At 38.6% G+C, this 17,555-nt stretch overlaps 2 protein-coding genes across 3 annotated transcripts in view; one reads left to right on the forward strand and one right to left on the reverse strand.

Moving 5' to 3' along the window:
* The window catches only part of LOC116294350 (uncharacterized), a 29,186-nt gene extending 16,309 nt beyond the window's left edge, over positions 1-12,877 (forward strand). The window contains exons 2-3 of one of the 2 annotated variants that reach the window (XM_089024111.1): positions 6,054-6,340; positions 10,241-12,877. In XM_089024111.1, coding sequence (XP_088880237.1) covers positions 10,246-11,919 — 1,674 coding nt within the window. In that variant the 5' untranslated portion in view covers positions 6,054-6,340; positions 10,241-10,245 and the 3' untranslated portion in view covers positions 11,920-12,877. The remainder of the gene's footprint in view (positions 1-6,053; positions 6,341-10,240) is intronic. The other variant, XM_089024109.1, reaches the window with a different exon arrangement.
* LOC116294352 (uncharacterized) lies at positions 12,390-17,029 on the reverse strand. The gene is made up of 6 exons (XM_089024112.1): positions 16,750-17,029; positions 16,091-16,305; positions 15,352-15,487; positions 14,740-14,779; positions 14,273-14,399; positions 12,390-14,185 (listed from the first exon to the last, which is right to left on the reverse strand). Exons 1-6 carry the CDS (start codon positions 16,883-16,885, stop codon positions 13,691-13,693), a joined length of 1,149 nt encoding a protein of 382 aa, XP_088880238.1. The 5' UTR covers positions 16,886-17,029; the 3' UTR covers positions 12,390-13,690.
* Between the last annotated feature and the right edge of the window lie 526 nt (positions 17,030-17,555).

The raw sequence follows: 17,555 nt of genomic DNA on the forward strand, positions 1-17,555 counted from the left end.
CCGCCTTGATAATGCGGAACTAGCGGCAGCACGCTCATGGTGCTAATGGGCTTATGATTCCAAATAGCATCCGTCGAAGGGTTAACGGTCGGGGCGGCATTTATTCGTATGCGGCCGGCATCGCTGGGGCGAACTTGAAGCTTCGCATATTGGCAATTAGCTATCATATGGAAAGTTACCGGAGTCATGTCTTCCGTTTGCGGAGGAACGGGCTCCGACGAAAAATGAGTTGGATGCCTGGTATTACTTTTTACCCTGTATGGCGGTAATGGGTGGTTATTCTCATCAACGATCCTAAAACCGGCATTGCATGAGTACCCCGCCGAAATACAAATAGTGCACATGATTAATCCTAGGCCTCCAACCTCCACCCACAATCCGGCGTCTTGCCACTTGTCGCCCACGTACTCCTTTTCCTCCAGGTAATGGAGAAACCAATCTTCCTTCGCGTGTGGATTCATATATTTCAGCAAATAAATTTGCTTCTAAAGGCTAAGCACCGTAAGAGTGCTAATGGTAGCGTGATTATAAGGTCGATCTCTTTGGTCATGTATGCTATTTATCGTTACTACGCCCGTGTCGTCTACTCTCATTTGCAGCTTTACCTTCCCGTGGCAATCAGCAACCATGTGGAAAGTCCAAACCGAGATGTTTTCGGCGCTGCCGGGGTTGGGCTCTACGGAGAAATGCGTAGGCTCCCTGTTGTTCGTCTTATTTCTCATAGGTTGCAGTATGCCATTGTCATCCAGGAACCTGAAGCCCACGTTGGCGTGACTGCTCGTGCCAATGCAAATACTACAAAGGATTAACTTCTTTCCCGAGTAGTTCAAGTCTACAGACATTCCGGCGACATCAACCCAAGACGCCTGGGTGTATTTTTTCTCGCCTGTATAAGTCGTATAGACACAATCTACTCCAGCTACGTAGGGGTTGTTCATCGCCATATATAATAGCTCAGACCAATGCTTGCAGCTGCTAAGCCGGCTTTTAGTAAGTTATGGTCATATTCCTCGGTAACCTTCTTTACTGGTTTCTTTGGTGGCTTTTCTACATGCGCCTTCTTTGATGGTTTTTCTACGTGCTCCTTCTTTGGCTTCTCCACGAAATGGGGAATGTTCCTAAGAGTGTCAGAGTTCACGTCATTCACCCCAAACTTCATATCCTTAGTAGCTCGTTGAAGTTTGTTGTTGTAACCCACGACGGAATCGGCGTTGATGACCAAATTACTTGGCATTAACCAACAACCAGGACTCAAGGCATAATCCAGTCTAACCTTTGATTGCTGCACCGCAAGTTGATATCTTTGAACTGACTTAGGAATCTCATTCTCGATAACAGCGCTTTCGAAGAGAACGAGGAATACTTGTTGGGTTTCCTGTGACGCACCACTGGCATCTACGATGGGGCTGCGAGTGCTAACCTGGGCCCCTAGAATGCAGTAAACAAAGGCTTCAATGCTTCGATTAATCCTTGCTAGGTTTTTCAGTCCAATGCCCTTTGCGGCAAAGAAAGGCGCCCAAGGATATTTCTCTTTGCTTTCTATGAAGTAAATCAAGTCACCTTTTGACGCTTTACCCCCTAAGTCGGAGAATTCCCATCTGCTAGGATACCCCATACCCGGAGTTTCTATGCTGGCGCCAACATACGAAGCATAGGTGTAAGTCTCTCCTAAACCATGGGCGGCACCCTCTTTGTTGCGAAAATCAGGGTTGGTAAGCTTAAACTCATTCCTTAATCGCTCCCATGCGACTTTGTCATATTTGTTATCCTTCGGCTTAAAGATAGTGTCACTAGGAAGCGGTGCTCCTAACTCAAACAATATCCTACGAATAGTAAAAGCAACATGAAATCGCAGGAAAGGAATATGGAACATATCCGCGGCTATACCGCATCCTTTAGTAGCAGCCCAGACAGCAAAGTTTAACTGCTGCGGCCAATACCGCATGTTGGGACCTGATAACCATTCTCTGGATTCTTTCCCTGAGGTATGTTTCATGGCAGTTTCTCTAAAGATGTCTCTGACTTTTATTTTGAAAGTCGTAGAACCCACGGGGATTTCTAAGGAGGTAACCATCTTAGCAAAGTCATTTGCGCCGCCTTTGTTATCGTAAAATGGGTAATCCTCCGTTGCCGGTAATAAATTCTCTGGAAAATTAGGCTGCCTTTCTTTATGCTCGGGTTTTGGGTTCTTTGGCTCCAAGTCCGCATTGCTGTACATCCTGGAGCCTTCATAGTAAATCCCATCGGGTCTTCTTTCAAACTTACTAGGGTCTGCATGTGGGAACATCTTCCTAAATGCTCTCCAGTTGGCATAATCCCGGTTGTCGTGATGTGGCTGCTCCTCTATGTTATTCCCAAAAGCGTCGTACATTAGTATATAATGGATGTTATACCTTCAGCACCTCAGTTGTACCCAGATGTTCCCACCATAGGTCCTACAGAATTAAACGCCGAGAACTTTCGTCTGAATAAAGCGAACTTAATACTGGCTTACTTGGAAGGGCAAGCGAAACACTACGAAGAGGTCAGGAAAAAGTACGCCAGGGGCCGAAGCATACTACATAAAATCGCAATAACTTCCGGCTCCATGTCCGTGGCGTTAACAGGCACTGGCGTTGCTACTTCGCTTACCGGGCCTGGAATAGTCGTTGGCGTTCCTTTGGCCAGCGTTGGAGCTGTCTGCGGCATTGTTTCCGCTGTTACGACAGGCATTATAAAGCAATTGTCCGGTAAGATATCCAAGCACGACACTCATATAGCCCTGGCAAGAGCAAAGGCTAACACCATTGCCGACTTGGTGTCTCAGGCTCTACAGGACCGCCGCATAGACGACACGGAGTTCTCTTTGATCCTCGCGGAGGAAAAGAAATACGGGGAGCTAAAGTCGGGTAATAAAAAAACCATCGTGAAAGATCTTTCCGAGGAATCTCGCAAAAAGATCTACCAGGAGGCAAAAGAGGAGCTCCAAAGAAAACTCGCTCAGTAGACATCGCATGGGGATTTCGACTGCACATTTCATCTTCTCGGAATCCATTCTAATAGGGGGTGGTTGGGGTCTATTTTGTAAAATATTTCGTAAATTACGTCGGGGTAATAAGGAATATCCTTATCCAGCCGACAAAACATCCACTCGGCCCTTTGCATATCTGGGACATGAGGAATACGCCTACCGGTAATTTCAGACAAAAGATAGGGAATAGCTTTGTAATATTTCCCTAGCTTTAATTTTTTCAATGTCTTTCGTAGACTTTGTGGGGTTGGCTCTTCTAAGTGGTCTATGATTTTTTTCCTTACTTCGTCGCTTAAATATATCGGATGTAAACCTTGGATATGACTCATCCAGTCTCGGAAGTATCTTATTCTCTTATATGGGGTCTTCGTACGACCTCCATTGGCGTAATACTGCTCTCTGGTAGCATTTGGTACGGCATTACGAATATTCTTACCACACTCGTAACACTGTGCTGACGTGTCATCTTCTATCTGCATTTTTTTACCACAACACCAAAAGGGTTCTGGCTTAGGTACGATAACTTTAGGTCTTAGACAAATTATGCAAAAGTCGTTAACGAACTTCTTACATTCGTGCATCGTATATCCGACAAATATTTTAACCTCCGTTTGCAGTACCCAACAGAGCAGCAGTAAGGGACTTTTCGCGCTGCCACCCGATCGCGCAAGACCCCCTGTAGGGCCTCGTCACTGCTCCAAAAACCCCACCCCCCCCTGGTGTTTTTCGATTTGTGATTTTTGGCAATGCCGGCGATTCGCGAGTCCCCCTTACTGCTGCTGAACATCAGGCACGATCGGTAAACACTGAAAAGCGAGCGACTTTCCATAGCCCGTTGGCAAGTTTACGAACACTTTTCCCTTTTCAAAGAATGCTTTGATGGAATCCTCATCAAAAGAAAACGCCATTTTGAAAACTAGGACGCTTTGCTCTTTCCCGGTCTTAAAAAAGGGACTGGGGAGAAGTTTGTTTTTTACGTATTTTTTATAGTTTTTTCTTGTTTTTCGTCTTCGCCAAGCTCGTAAATGTTTCTCAGCCGTTTCGCCAGCCGACGAACACGCTTGTCCGCCATCTTTGACCTTAGAGTTCTTCGGTATACTTCGACAAATATGTTTGTAGATAAACTCTTTTAGCTTTCTGCTCTTCTTCCTCAGACGCTTCAAAGTTCGCACTGGTATTCTGCTGGGTTCACGATCACGTCTACGTCGCTTAACGTGAGATAAATTATTTGATATAAAATGATTCTCGATAGATATATAGCTCAATTGACCAGTCACGACAAAAGGTTCACTCAGAAGGGTTCGCTCGTGAATTGATCTCTCGACATTTTTTTGTGCTGGTCTACCGCGAACTGTGTGTGCTTTTGCATGTATTTTGAGCGTATTAAACATAGAATCCGTGGTTGCCTTGCACATCTTCGAACTTGACTCCGCCATGCCATGCTATGTGCTTGGGACTACTACGCACGGGCTTCGAGTTCCAGTTTCGCAATGCGCAGTAGCGCTTGCACGACGATTTTTAAAAGAATGCAAATAAAGCCCAATTTATAACTCAAGCGTTTCTTCGAAACATACATACATACATACATACCTACATACCTACATACCTACATACCTACATACCTACATACCTACATACCTACATACCTACATACTTACATACCTACATACCTACATACCTACATACCTACATACCTACATACCTACATACCTACATACCTACATACCTACATACCTACATACCTACATACCTACTTACCTACGTACCTACTTACCTACATACCTACGTACCTACGTACCTACATACCTACGTACCTACATACCTACGTACCTACGTACCTACGTACCTACATACCTACATACCTACGTACCTACGTACCTACATACCTACATACCTACATACCTACATACCTACATACCTACGTACCTACATACCTACGTACCTACGTACCTACCTACATACATACATACATACATACATACATACTTTATTTGTAACAAGGTTAAGGTATGGCACTTATTTCTTTGGGAATTTTCATCTATTTTCATTGAGTAGAGGCTGGATATTGATTGATAGTAGTTCTCACGATATACGAAAGAATAGCTTGAGGTGAAAATTTAACTGTGAGATGAAGACGAATTTAAAAAAATCGGACAAGTTTTATCGCACAAACCTGGCTTGAGCGCCATGACAGTGTTTACGGGTTCGGTTAGTAATGGGATGTACATTTTTTTTGGAAAGTTAACGAATTTTTCCCGTCTCAAAAATAATTTTCACTGAAAATTTTATAGATGTAGATTATTTGTGCCAAGTTTGAAGGTGGTAACCCTCCCAGATTTTCGGTAGCCCTCGCGAGAAATTGTTTAAAACTAGAGTCGGGTACGGTCTTTCCCGTGTATCAAAAACCGAAGCTCAATGTCATACTCGTGACATTTATGAGATGTGAACTCAAATTTTGTATTTTGATCTACACAGCAATATGGATGGGCATAAAAAAGTTTTGTTAAGGCCGGTTTAGACGGTACGATTTTCGCCTACAACTATCGTATACAACACGCTCGCGCCATCCTACAGCTCGAGTCGTAGCGTGTAAATCGAGTCTACAACTCGCCTACAACAGACGCGATCGTGTTGTATACGATAGTTGTAGGCGAAAATCGTACCGTCTAAACCGGCCTTTTTAGAGAGATGCAGTATTTGTGGCTGTAGCGTCACAAACGATAACAGGAAATGTCCAGTTGAAATTGAGACCGCATGGTCAATAAACGTGTCCTTGGATTCACCAAACATTCATCCGAGGTTTCTTTGTGTAAAATGTCGCTTAATATCCCTAAAAGAAAATCATGAAGTTCGATATGAAAAGAAGCACAACAGTTGTTCCAATCAAATGGAAGCCTCATACTACTTTTGAAGATTGACAAGACCTTCGAAAAACCGGGACCTACTGTTTGGCTTTAATTTAGACAAATACTGGACCTTTTAAAAGAAATTATTAGATTTCCATGAATATTTGATTAAAAACTGCTCTTACATTCATTTGCAGCACTTAAATAAACCTTCAGAACCGTAAAAAGCACTTGAGATATCGTTCACTTGTACTCGTCCGCGTGACTGCAATGTTTACATCGAAGCAGAAAACAATGGAAACGTGACGTGGCACCCCTCTCCAGATCTGGAGCGAATCCCTGACTGTTGTTGTCAGTGTAATTTTAGATTGAGCCTATTAAACCTTAGTGACGTCAGTAGCGCAACGCTGTTTTCTCCGGTTACTGTATAGTTTTACTAATCGAGTTTCTTTCCACTTCACTGGTTAAAAGATATACAAAAGCGGTAAGTTTTTATTAAAAAAACACATTTAAGAGATGTAAACTTTTGAATAAATTTGATGTGAGAAAAATGCTTGGAAGTGCTTGGAAGTTCTGAAAGAAAAATACACCTAAAATGTTCCAAAGTACCCCCTCCAACCAAATAGCGGCAGATAAAGATTAGGGACCGTCTTGTTGATCTTGTGATTTAGATTAACATTTTGAATTCTGCTTAAACCATTAATGAAACCTAAGAGGGTAAGCTTGAGTCGTTTTGACTATAACTTACAATGAGTATACCAACACTTCCAAAACAAAGTGTCCGGAATTAGGTACTATCCGGAATATAGCGCAACACACTATAAATAGGCGACTTGCACTAAGAGGTCACGTGATCAAATACGCCATTGCGGCTGGTATTCTACAGGATTTTATAAAATAACTGCTCTAAATCTCGCAATCTGATTGGTTGGGAGCAAGTGCTTTATGACAGCACACAGGACGCGCGCGCACTTTCGTCATCCATGTAATTTGTATTTTATAAAAGAAATAAAAAACTTGCTTGCTGGAGTTATAAAGCACTTAGGGATTGACTAAAAACTAAGCAGAAAATGTATCGGTCACATTTTTTATCAAATTCGCCTGATCGTGTATCACAATACCAGAAGTATGTTAAACTATTGAATGGACTAAAGAACAAGGCAAAAAGTAATTATTACAATGATTACTTTCAAAAGTATAAAAGTAACCTTAAAAAAATATGGAAGCTTATTGGTACATTAATTAAAAGGAAATCTAAAGGAGGTCTAGTACCAACTGCAATCATCAGAAATAACAGCACATATACGAGCGAAAAGGATATTGCCAATCCTCAATCAACACTTTATTAATGTAGGCCCATCCCTAAGTAATAGTATTGATGAGGTTAATATAGACCCTATATCATACATAAAAAACTCTCCTTCTTCTAGCTTTGTATTTTCTCCTGTAACAGAAAGTGAGCTCTCTCAAAAATTCTCTTTATTGGATGTAAATAAGTCTTCCTTAGACATTCCCAACAAAATGATAAAAATAGCTTGTCTACCACTAGCAAAGGTCTTCTTGCCTATTTTTAATCAATCAATCCTTCAAGAAAAAGTACCAGAAATTTTTAAAATCTCTAAAATCACTCCAATTTATAAAAGTGGAATAATGACCGCCGCAATTAATTATAGACCTATATCGACACTCTCACCATTTAGTAAAGTTTTAGAACGATTAGTTTACGATCAATTATTGTCTTTTATTAACAAGAATAACATCTTATATAAATATCAATTTGGATTTAGAAAAAGTTTCTCCACTGAACATGCCATTCTTGAACTTAGCGACTATGTAAGAACTGCCATCGACAATAAGCAATATACTTGCGGAATTTTTCTTGATTTCTCGAAAGCATTCGACACAGTAAATCACAGTATTTTATTAAAAAAGCTAGAGAAATATGGTATACGAGGCCTCCCTATACAGTGGTTCCGTAGCTACTTATCTAATAGGGCACAATTTGTGCAAATTGGTAATGAAAAATCAAACCATCTCTTAATGAAATGTGGTGTGCCACAAGGATCTACGCTAGGACCCCTAGGACCTAGGACTATTCCTTCTTTATATAAATGATTTGCCTGACTCATCAACTATTTTAAGGTTCAGAATCTTCGCTGACGATACTAATATATTTTATTCTTCTAAGAATCTAGCCGACCTTCAATCTGTAGTTAATAATGAACTTCCGAAGATATATGAATATTGCAGTGCCAACAAACTGACAATTAACTTTGACAAAACAAAATTTATGTTAATAACAACTCCTCAACGGAAACATGCCCATTTAACTATTCCTAACATCAAGCAAAAAAGTTGCATTAAGTACTTAGGTGTATATATTGATGAATTTATGAACTGGAAAAACCATTTGTCATATGTTAGTACTAAAATAGCTAAAAATATAGGAATCTTATATAGATTGCGTAGATACCTGAGCATTAAGATGCTCACAAACCTCTATTATTCATTAATATATCCTTATGTCAACTATGGGATCATGAGCTGGGGAGGTACTTATAAAAGTAATACTGACTAACTGTCTTCTCAACTAAGGAAATGTATGAGATGCATTTTCTTTCTCAAGAGAAGCGATGATCCGAAATCATACTTTTTAAAAGCTGTTAGGCATCCTTTATATTGAAAATATATATAAGATAAGACAGGCATTATTTACTCATAAAATTTTGGGCAATTCTTCCGGAATATCTGATATCTTCAGTGAATCTATAATACCTGTGTCAGATATTCATTCTTACAATACAAGATTTTCACCTAATAATAATTTCTATAAAAAACAAGTAAGAACAAATTATGGTAAATTTACGTTTAATTTTAGTATTTCTAAAATCTGGGAAACAATACCCAAATCAATCAAAAGTCTTCCTTATTCATCCTTCAAACAGATGTATAAGGAATTCTTACTCAGTAATCAATAAGAATATATATATTTATATTTAATTATGTAATTTATCTCCTTTTTGCTATAGAGGAAAATTTATACACGTACTGTTGAATTTAATATTATAGTCTTTTGAATTGTAGTCTTTTTCTTTTTCTTTTTCTGACCCTAAATGAAAATTACGACAGCCAACTAGAAAGCTTAGCTCCTTTGGCTGTCGTACACTTACACCTATTACTTGTTAATTATATTATAAATTCTAAATATTATCCAACTATATATATTCTTGTAATTCTATTATATAAAATTGAAAAAAAAACAGTGTAAATAAACTGAAATTGAATTGAATTGAATTGAAATTGAATTGACAGAACACTCGAGAAGTGTCGAGAAGCGCTCCGCTACGCGTCGTGCTTCTCCTAACTCTTCTCTCGTGTTCTGCCAACCCCCGCGTGCTTTATAACTGCACACAGCAGCGCGCGCGTTTTCTATTTCTTCAATTCTTTCATACGAAAAAGCCAACTGCCATGAATACTGAAATTTTAGATATTTATGCTAATGAGATGTTGACATTATGAAAGTCGTTTTTGCGGTCTACTGCTTTTAAAAAGCTGTAGCCGGTACTATGCTATCTGTTTGCCCGTATGTATTTCATGTATAGACATTGACAATTTTTAAACCATTAAACAAAAATGGCTGCGATTACCTTGTAGAAATCACTGAATCCTACCAAATGATGGTTTGATACATTGATCAAACTTTTCGATCAAACAGTCGATAAAAAGTCGTAAGCAGTCGCAAACAGAGCAGCGAAGTTGACCAGCCAGTACGCGAGACTTCCGATAACATCGGCTATCCTCGCCATGCGCCGCTAGCTGTGCACAAGGGATCCGAAAGTAATCCGAAGTTTTACAACCCTTACACCGGGATGAACTTTATGTCAGTTATATCGTATGTCATTTAACTATATTTTTCGCTAGTTAAATAGGATATGAAGTATATCTGGGTAAACTCGATGGCAGTGTCTACTGCTTATTAATGCGCAGTAGACACAAAAATGAAGTATCATGTCCTTTTAAAATTTATATTGGCTGTTCTTTTTGCGGTCTACTGCTTTTAAAGAGCTCTAGCCGGCACTATGCTATCTGTTGGCCGGTATGTACTTCATATATAGACATTGACAATTTTTAAACCATTTAGAGTTGACAAAATTTATGCAGCTTGATGCAGATAAAAAATATTATCCTTGTTTTGTCAGGATTTTGTTGCGCATTTGAATATATACATATGTTAAAACCGCACTTTATAAGTATCAAATAATATTATTATTGATCTAGATCCATTGACATTGCTGGACTAAAGAGCTGGATTATCAGGGAACAAACGTCTAGTTATTAATTACATTTTATTAATGTTTTCCTCATTTATTACTTTCCATTCTAGATGTCATGGACCAAAATGATGGACCAATACTATATTTCTATTACAACAGCCCTCTCCATCCAACCACCTACCAAGTGGTCAAGGGCTCTCTGACAGGGATACAAAAGGCTTTCAACGATCACAACCACGACACTATCGCGAAAGACGAGAAATTTACGGTGCTGGTGAATTTCAGCTCGCCTTTGTACAACGAAGAGAAACAGTGGTATGAATTTCCAGCGCGATTCTGCTACGGAAAAGATATTGAAGGATGTGTGAATGAAACACGTTTATTTAACAGCCCGTATCTTGTACGACCAACTAGTGCGGAGATCCCCGTTCCTTTTGTGCTTCCTTTCAGCAAGGTATTTAATGTAACTTTACCTGACGGGAAAACTGTCTTTAAATCTGGCATCATTCATGAACAGTTTAAAACTTTTGAAGTGAACGGAGCTAAGTATGATACCTCTACAGGCATTCTTGTGAGTTTTTCAGCTGAGTCACCTGTAAAGGCGGGTAAAATATCTGGCATAGATTTTTCAAGAGACAGAATGAAAGTGCTGAATGATCAACCTTTAATTCAGTGCCATTTTGTGGAGTGGTCTAACGATGGATGCGTACCGGGCTTAGGAAACGTAATGATTGGATATGACGTTAAATTCATGCAACTAAAAAGCCGGCGCTGGTTAAAGGCGGTGAAGTTTCCGAATCACAGAGATGAAAGATACCTCGAGACTCTCTACATCCCAGGAATTGGGAAAAAAACCTACCTTGTATTTAAAGATATGGCCCTTGAAAGAATATCACCAATCGCAAACCCTTTCGTTTACGTTTTTTCGTCGGTCGAAGAGCAAGTCAACGCAACTTTGAAATCAGTTGGACTTAGCTTCGGTAAAGGACCCTTCCTAGGATCTGGAAGGTACCAAAGCTTTTCCAAACACTATAAAAAGCAATCTTACTCAGCCGCAATGTCTGGGACGGAGTTTAGATTTTTTCGTGCTACGATGCCGATTTCCTATCTGGAAGACGAAGCAAATTGGGATGATGATTTTAAGACGCGATTTAAAAGTATGTTAGACCAGAGAAATGAGGAAAATGCGATGGATTTCTTTAGAGACTACGGAACCCATTTTGTCGTACAGGCGGTGATGGGTGGAAGGCAAGAGACAGTTTTGACGATTAATTATTGTGAGGTCAGTAAGGAAAAGAGTACAAAGCAAGACTTTGAGGACCACTTATTAAAACCCTACAAGTTCCCTTCAAGTCTCGTTGGTATACAAACTCAATACAACTACATGAGAAGTCACTCTTTAGTGAAGATGATCATCTCGGGTCCACAAACCACATGCACAGGGGGAAACTCTCTTGATTCAGAGGTTTGCTACAACCTAACACTTTGGAAGTCATCGATATTAATTAACCCATATCCAATCGAAATGACCTTGAAACCATTCTACACTCTTGTCAAGGGTTACGAAGACAGACAGTGGATGGAGAAGACGTATCAAAAATATCTGAAGGCTAATCTTGATGAGGTGAAAATCGATAGTGTTATCAACTTAAAAGCGAAGTGTGAAAGAAATCAGCTTAGCAGAGACACCGGAACAGCTCTTTCCACAGGGGCTATTGTTGGTATTGTAATCGGATCGATTGCAGCTGTTGCCATTGCAATTTTGTGTTATTGTTGTTTATGCCGTTAACAGATAATATGATATGGTTGCAAAATCATCAGGGTGTGAGATAGCCTCCTTCGCAGATGTCGTTAGGGTCGTCACACAACGCGGAACTCTTACGCATAATGATTCAAGTGATTTTTAGATCTAGTAGCAGTAAACTCTTACTCAAATACGCGGGCGTCTTATGGTTTATTCGTTGCCAAGAAACTATAAACAATCTGAATAACACTGATGGTTCGAGTGATTCATAGATCTAGTAGGAGTAAAGTCATACTCGAATACGGCACTTTATAGTTTATTCATTGCCAAGAAACGAGAATATTATATATTCATATTCTCTTGCAAGAAACTATAAACAATCCGAATAGCACTGATGGTTCCAGTGATGCTTACATCTAGTAATCTACATAAAATAAAATTTAGCATTTTCGTAATAGCTGACTTATGGATGAAGGTCAAAACAACAGTCATCCGTTTGCAGGACCCGATTTAGAGGGGAGGGGTGGGGTTGGTTTACCACCATCTCTGGAAGTGAAATCCTGTATTTTGTTCTCAAATATCTCCATCGCTAAAAGTCAAATAGCAGAAATAGAGGATATTACATGGGCGCGCGGAGATACGAAATTTATCTTCGAGTGTTGAAAAGATCTCTCACGAGTGAGCGCAGCGAACGAGTGAGAGATTTTCAACACGAGAAGATAAATTGCGTATCTCCAAGCGCCCATGTAATATTCTGTTTATTATATAATTATCAATGAAGTATGTTTTGGCTTTTTCAGGCAAATCTTTCCGTGTATTTTTGAATAGCCATCGCAATGGTGTTATTTTCACACGTGAAAATAACATGTTATTTTCACGTGTGAAGATATCAATTTTTCGAAATAGAGAAACATAGATATTTCATTGGTAATTATATAATAAATGAATATATTGTCTGTACATCTAAAGTTATAAATTAATAAAATGGAGCCCCATTTTTTGACCATTGTTTTGATCTTGCCCCTTATAGAATCAAGGCTAGAAATATTGTTTAGAACATGTAATAATGTATATGTAATTTCGATTAATTTCTGCACAACTTAATTAGTCATCCAACCTAAAGCAAAACTTCTTTTAAGCGACCAACCTCTATTTAGCGACCAGATGTCAATTACAGTCCCAATGAGAGACCGTTTGTGGCATGTATTAAAACCACACCTGTATTAAGCGACCAACCTCTATGTAGCGGCCAGATGTCAAAGTCTCAAGAATAGAGGTTTTAAAGTAGATTAGCCTCTGCTACTTTTAGGATGACAAGTATATTTGTTTTGATGCAAATTATCTACTTTGACTATAATACTTTCGTTTGTATCCTCATAATTGCACACAAAAAAATGTTATTGTAGTGCCTAAAGCTATCTTCATGATAAGTAGAGTACAAACACAAAAAATGCGCAACACTTTGCACTATTTAGTAGTAAATAGTGCTAATTAAACAATAAAAAACAATAGGATTAGCGTAATTTAGAAGTATTTAGTGGTATTTATGTTGAACTCTAATTGATGGATTGCAAGCATTCCCAAGAGAGTCAAAAGACAAAAGCATGGCGGCCATAGTGGTGCCGTTCGCAATGGATGCTAATGAGAAATCTTTTGTTAAATGGCACCAACATGGCCGCGATGACGTAACGTGCAATCGAAGAATAGTGTTTGTACTCTAAATATTAATCTGCTTTATTTTAGTTTATAAATAGAATAATAATAAAAAAAATAAAAAAAAAAAACAAAACAAAAAACGAAAGACATCGGTTGTAGTTCACATTATGAGGATGTAACCAAATACAGGGGTTATTTTAGTTCCATTGCCGCATTTCCCTAGCCCACAGAAGTTACCACACGACATTTTGCCTGTCCAAGGTAAACCAAATCCAATCCAACTATCTGATGTATGGCAGTCTGATTCTTGGTTTGCTCGAATGCCAATCCTCACACGATTGCCGCCATTAAACCCCTCTTCATTGCAATTATTTTGTAACGTTGATCCACCAATCAGAGACAGCCATTTCTCTCGACCAATAGTAAAATTGCTGTAGGTGTTGTTAGCAATGACGTCATACAAGGAAGAAGCCGAATAAGGAATGAGAGCCCAGTTCAAGTTGTTCCCGACTTTCATACCAACACACAAGCTCTGGAAAGGCATAGCCCAGTAGCTGGGCATCTTGGTCTCGTGATTGTCAAAACCGCTTTTACCTGCAGCTTGTCTGTACGGTGTTTTGCTTTGCCATAATTTCCTTTCATAGGCAAAGGTGGTCTAAGAATTTAAAACAAAAGTAAATAAATTAAAATTGCGATGAAACTTTTATTTAGAAAGGCCATGCAACACGTGTACAGAGGATACCTTTGAGCCGTCTATCTTCATGACCAGCGTCCATCCACTACTTCCACATATATCGTCAGACAAGTGACAGTAAACCTTCATATATTTCCCGTCAATCAAGAAGGTGTAATCCATGTTTTTACGATAGCTACAAAGAAAAGATGAATATTAGTTTTGCTCAATGCATATTGAATATTAAATGGTACACTACTATTTACAAAAACAAGATTCCAAATCAACTGGATTCTATTTTATAAGGTTTTTATTAATTCATTTAGCACATGTTCGACACGTGACACTCTAAATTGGCAGCCGAATTAAACAGCCAGGCTGATCGGATGGTGCGTGTTTCCCAGCGTTGTGTTTGCTTCTTGACTATCCCAAACCCTTAGATGGTCGAAGTTTTGTTTCTAGGATTTCAAATAAGATTTCCTTTGCCTAAAATTTCTTCTCATATCTTATTTATGTTTTATGAAATGGTGACTTACGTCGTCTTGGTGCGAATGTCCAAACACGACTTAACTTGAACTGGAATAAAAGGCATGCAATTGGATGTCCATTAGTTTCGATGTTTTAGGGTAATGACGTCTTAGTGCAATTGTAAAGGCTTGTGGGGCTGAAATTTGGGACAAAATCAAAGAGCTTCTCCATCTTGTGTTGCGGCCCACAATCTGCTTCAGCGTGGGAAATTTTGAAATCAAAGATTGGATAGAAGTGGTGCACTCTCCTCTCACCTCTAGGTTCTAGAGTTCGATTGGACATGGCATCACATATGGGTAGAGTTTGATACTGAGATCTTACTCTTGATTGAGGATTTTCCCCCGGGTTATTTTAGTTGTTTTCGTCCCTTTATAAAACCCCACACAATAAATTTCGATCCGATCTGTGAGTAAGCCCTGTTCTAACCTACAGATCAGACCAGGGGGTTGTTCCAGGGTATATATCAATACAATTGTAGGGTTGTTGGTCTGGACTTGGGGTCGAGAACAAAAACACCAGCCTTCTTGCATTCCCACAATCCCATGCACAGCAAGTTTGTTACCCGTTTTCCTTTGAGCTTTTGAAAGGCAAATGTTTACGTCGTTTATTGTATTACATACCCTTCCACCATGCACAGTAACCACCTTCGTTGAATACATTACATATACAGCGATATCGGCGGCCATTGTCAGCTAGCACACACCTCGCACCGTTTCTGCAATTAGATTTACCGCACGGATGGGGGGTCACGTTTTCCTGTCCATGGTTAATCAAACAAAAACTTCAGTTCTAGAAAAAACAGCACATGATCATGATCATTGATCATAATCGACATCAGTATCTTTACTATCACGATCAACATAAGCATCATCATTAACATCATCACTATCATCACCGTCATCATCATCACTATCATCACCATCATTATCATCACCATCATCACCATCACTATCATCATCATCATTATCATCATCACCATCACTATCATCACCATCATCATTATCATCATCACCATCATCACTATCATCACCATCATCATTATCATCATCACTATCATCATTATCACTATCATCGTCATCATCATCACTATCATCATCATCATCACTATCATCATCATCATCACCATCATCATCACCATCATCACCATCATCATCACCATCATTATCACTATCATCACCATCATCATCACCATCACGATATTTCTAATTATAATCATCTCATAAAAATCAGTTAAAATACTTCTGAACGAATCCACTCGAGCCAATTCTGCACTTTCCTTGACCAATCATTCTGATAAAATATTTCCACTATGTATATTATGTATATGGCAATGAGATACTTTGAGATTATATATTTCACCTTGATTGCGTATATATGCATGTAACCAGGCCTTTCTTTTATATCCAGCTCATCTTTTGATATAAATATCTTTTCGCTCAGCTCGCAAAGGTGTTTGGGATAGCCATCTATTTGGTAGTTGACTGACTGACACTTTGAATCTTCTAGACATGTAGAAGTACACGTTATCGAGCTGTCCACTTGAAGGGTCTTGAATATCTGGATATTTGCAAAGCCTTAAAAACGATAATTAAAAATATTTTAGTTAAAAAACTTAATAAACTTGTGTAAGTATTTCAGCTTCGTAACCAAATGTCGTTATTGCAACGTTAAGAAAAAAGCATAAAAACCACGATTAGGAAAAAAAAAAGTTAAACTTAAAACTAATTGAATTTTTTTAAGAGTGATCTTTGGTCCTCGATTTGTGATACTAATTTTGAATTCATTTGATGTTTATTTATGAAATTTTGTTTGCAATTACTTGCATAGCATTTTGCTAAAAGCGTGTCTTATAAATTATGTTAACTTTGCGAGGAAAAAAAAAAGAAAAAAGGAAAAAAAAAAGAAAAAAAAAATAGAAAGAAAGAAAGAAAGAAAGAAAGAAAAAGAAAAGAAAAGAAATTCAGAGCTGAAAACTAAGAAGGCCGTGTTTTCCATCTTATTTTTTCTTTATATCTTACCTTCGATGTTAGAAAACAGTCCAGTTCTTATTTCGTTCTCGCGTGTTGGAAACGTCGGGAGATTTTGGCTCGAAACGGCACACAAATCAAAATTAATAAAGATACTCAAAAACACCCAAAAGCTGGATCCTTTCATGATACTAATTAAAGAAGTTGACTATTACAATATCATTTCCATAGTATGAACATAACTTTTTTCGCCAAGAAAGAAAATAAAGTCGAAATCACTTGAGCATTTCCATAAGTGTGATCTAATGAGCCTCTAAATTCATCATGAAGCTAATATCAGTAATGTTCTTTGGAAAGTTCATTGAGTTTTTGGTTGCCGTGGAAAACATCACTCGCCTCGTTTATTCAATGACAAGTGTCAACTTTGTGAAGGAAATTTCATAGCTCTAAAATACTGCTTCAAAGTGGCTAAGTAACTGGGGGCAAATTAGAAATTGCTGGTTTTCGTTCATTCCCAAGGGAGTGAAATAACAAAAGACACGGCGGCCATGTTGGTTGATATAACAAAAGAATTCATTGACAAGTCTTTCGTTAAATCCAACCAAGATGGCGGCTATGACGTCATTGCAAACGAAGAATAACTGTCATCAGTTGAATTTAACAATATGATGCTCTAGATCATATTTTCCCCCAGTTAAAAGAATAACTCCACTTTTTCGTGAAAATACGAAGAAAATATTTAAAGGATCTGACTGTTCCTTGCCGACTAAAAATCAGAAGTGTAGCAAGAAATTAAAAAAATAAGGGAAAATGGAATATATAGGGAGTTTGAATTATTATATTTTTATTGTTTATAA

This window comes from Actinia tenebrosa, unplaced genomic scaffold (genome assembly GCF_029948245.1).
Source record: "Actinia tenebrosa isolate PJP-AT-01 unplaced genomic scaffold, QUT_ActTen_1.0 PGA_scaffold8__29_contigs__length_14323225, whole genome shotgun sequence".
In the NCBI taxonomy this organism is placed as follows: Eukaryota; Metazoa; Cnidaria; class Anthozoa; order Actiniaria; family Actiniidae; genus Actinia; species Actinia tenebrosa.

Coding starts and splice junctions, on each gene's coding strand:
- LOC116294352 (XM_089024112.1), bottom strand. CDS start 16,885: ATGAAAGGATCCAGCTTTTGGGTGTTTTTGAGTATCTTTATTAATTTT. Junction 16,306..16,749: donor ACTGTTTTCTAACATCGAAG/GTAAGATATAAA, acceptor ATCGTTTTTAAG/GCTTTGCAAATATCCAGATA. Junction 14,780..15,351: donor TTACTGTGCATGGTGGAAGG/GTATGTAATACA, acceptor CTTTTATTCCAG/TTCAAGTTAAGTCGTGTTTG.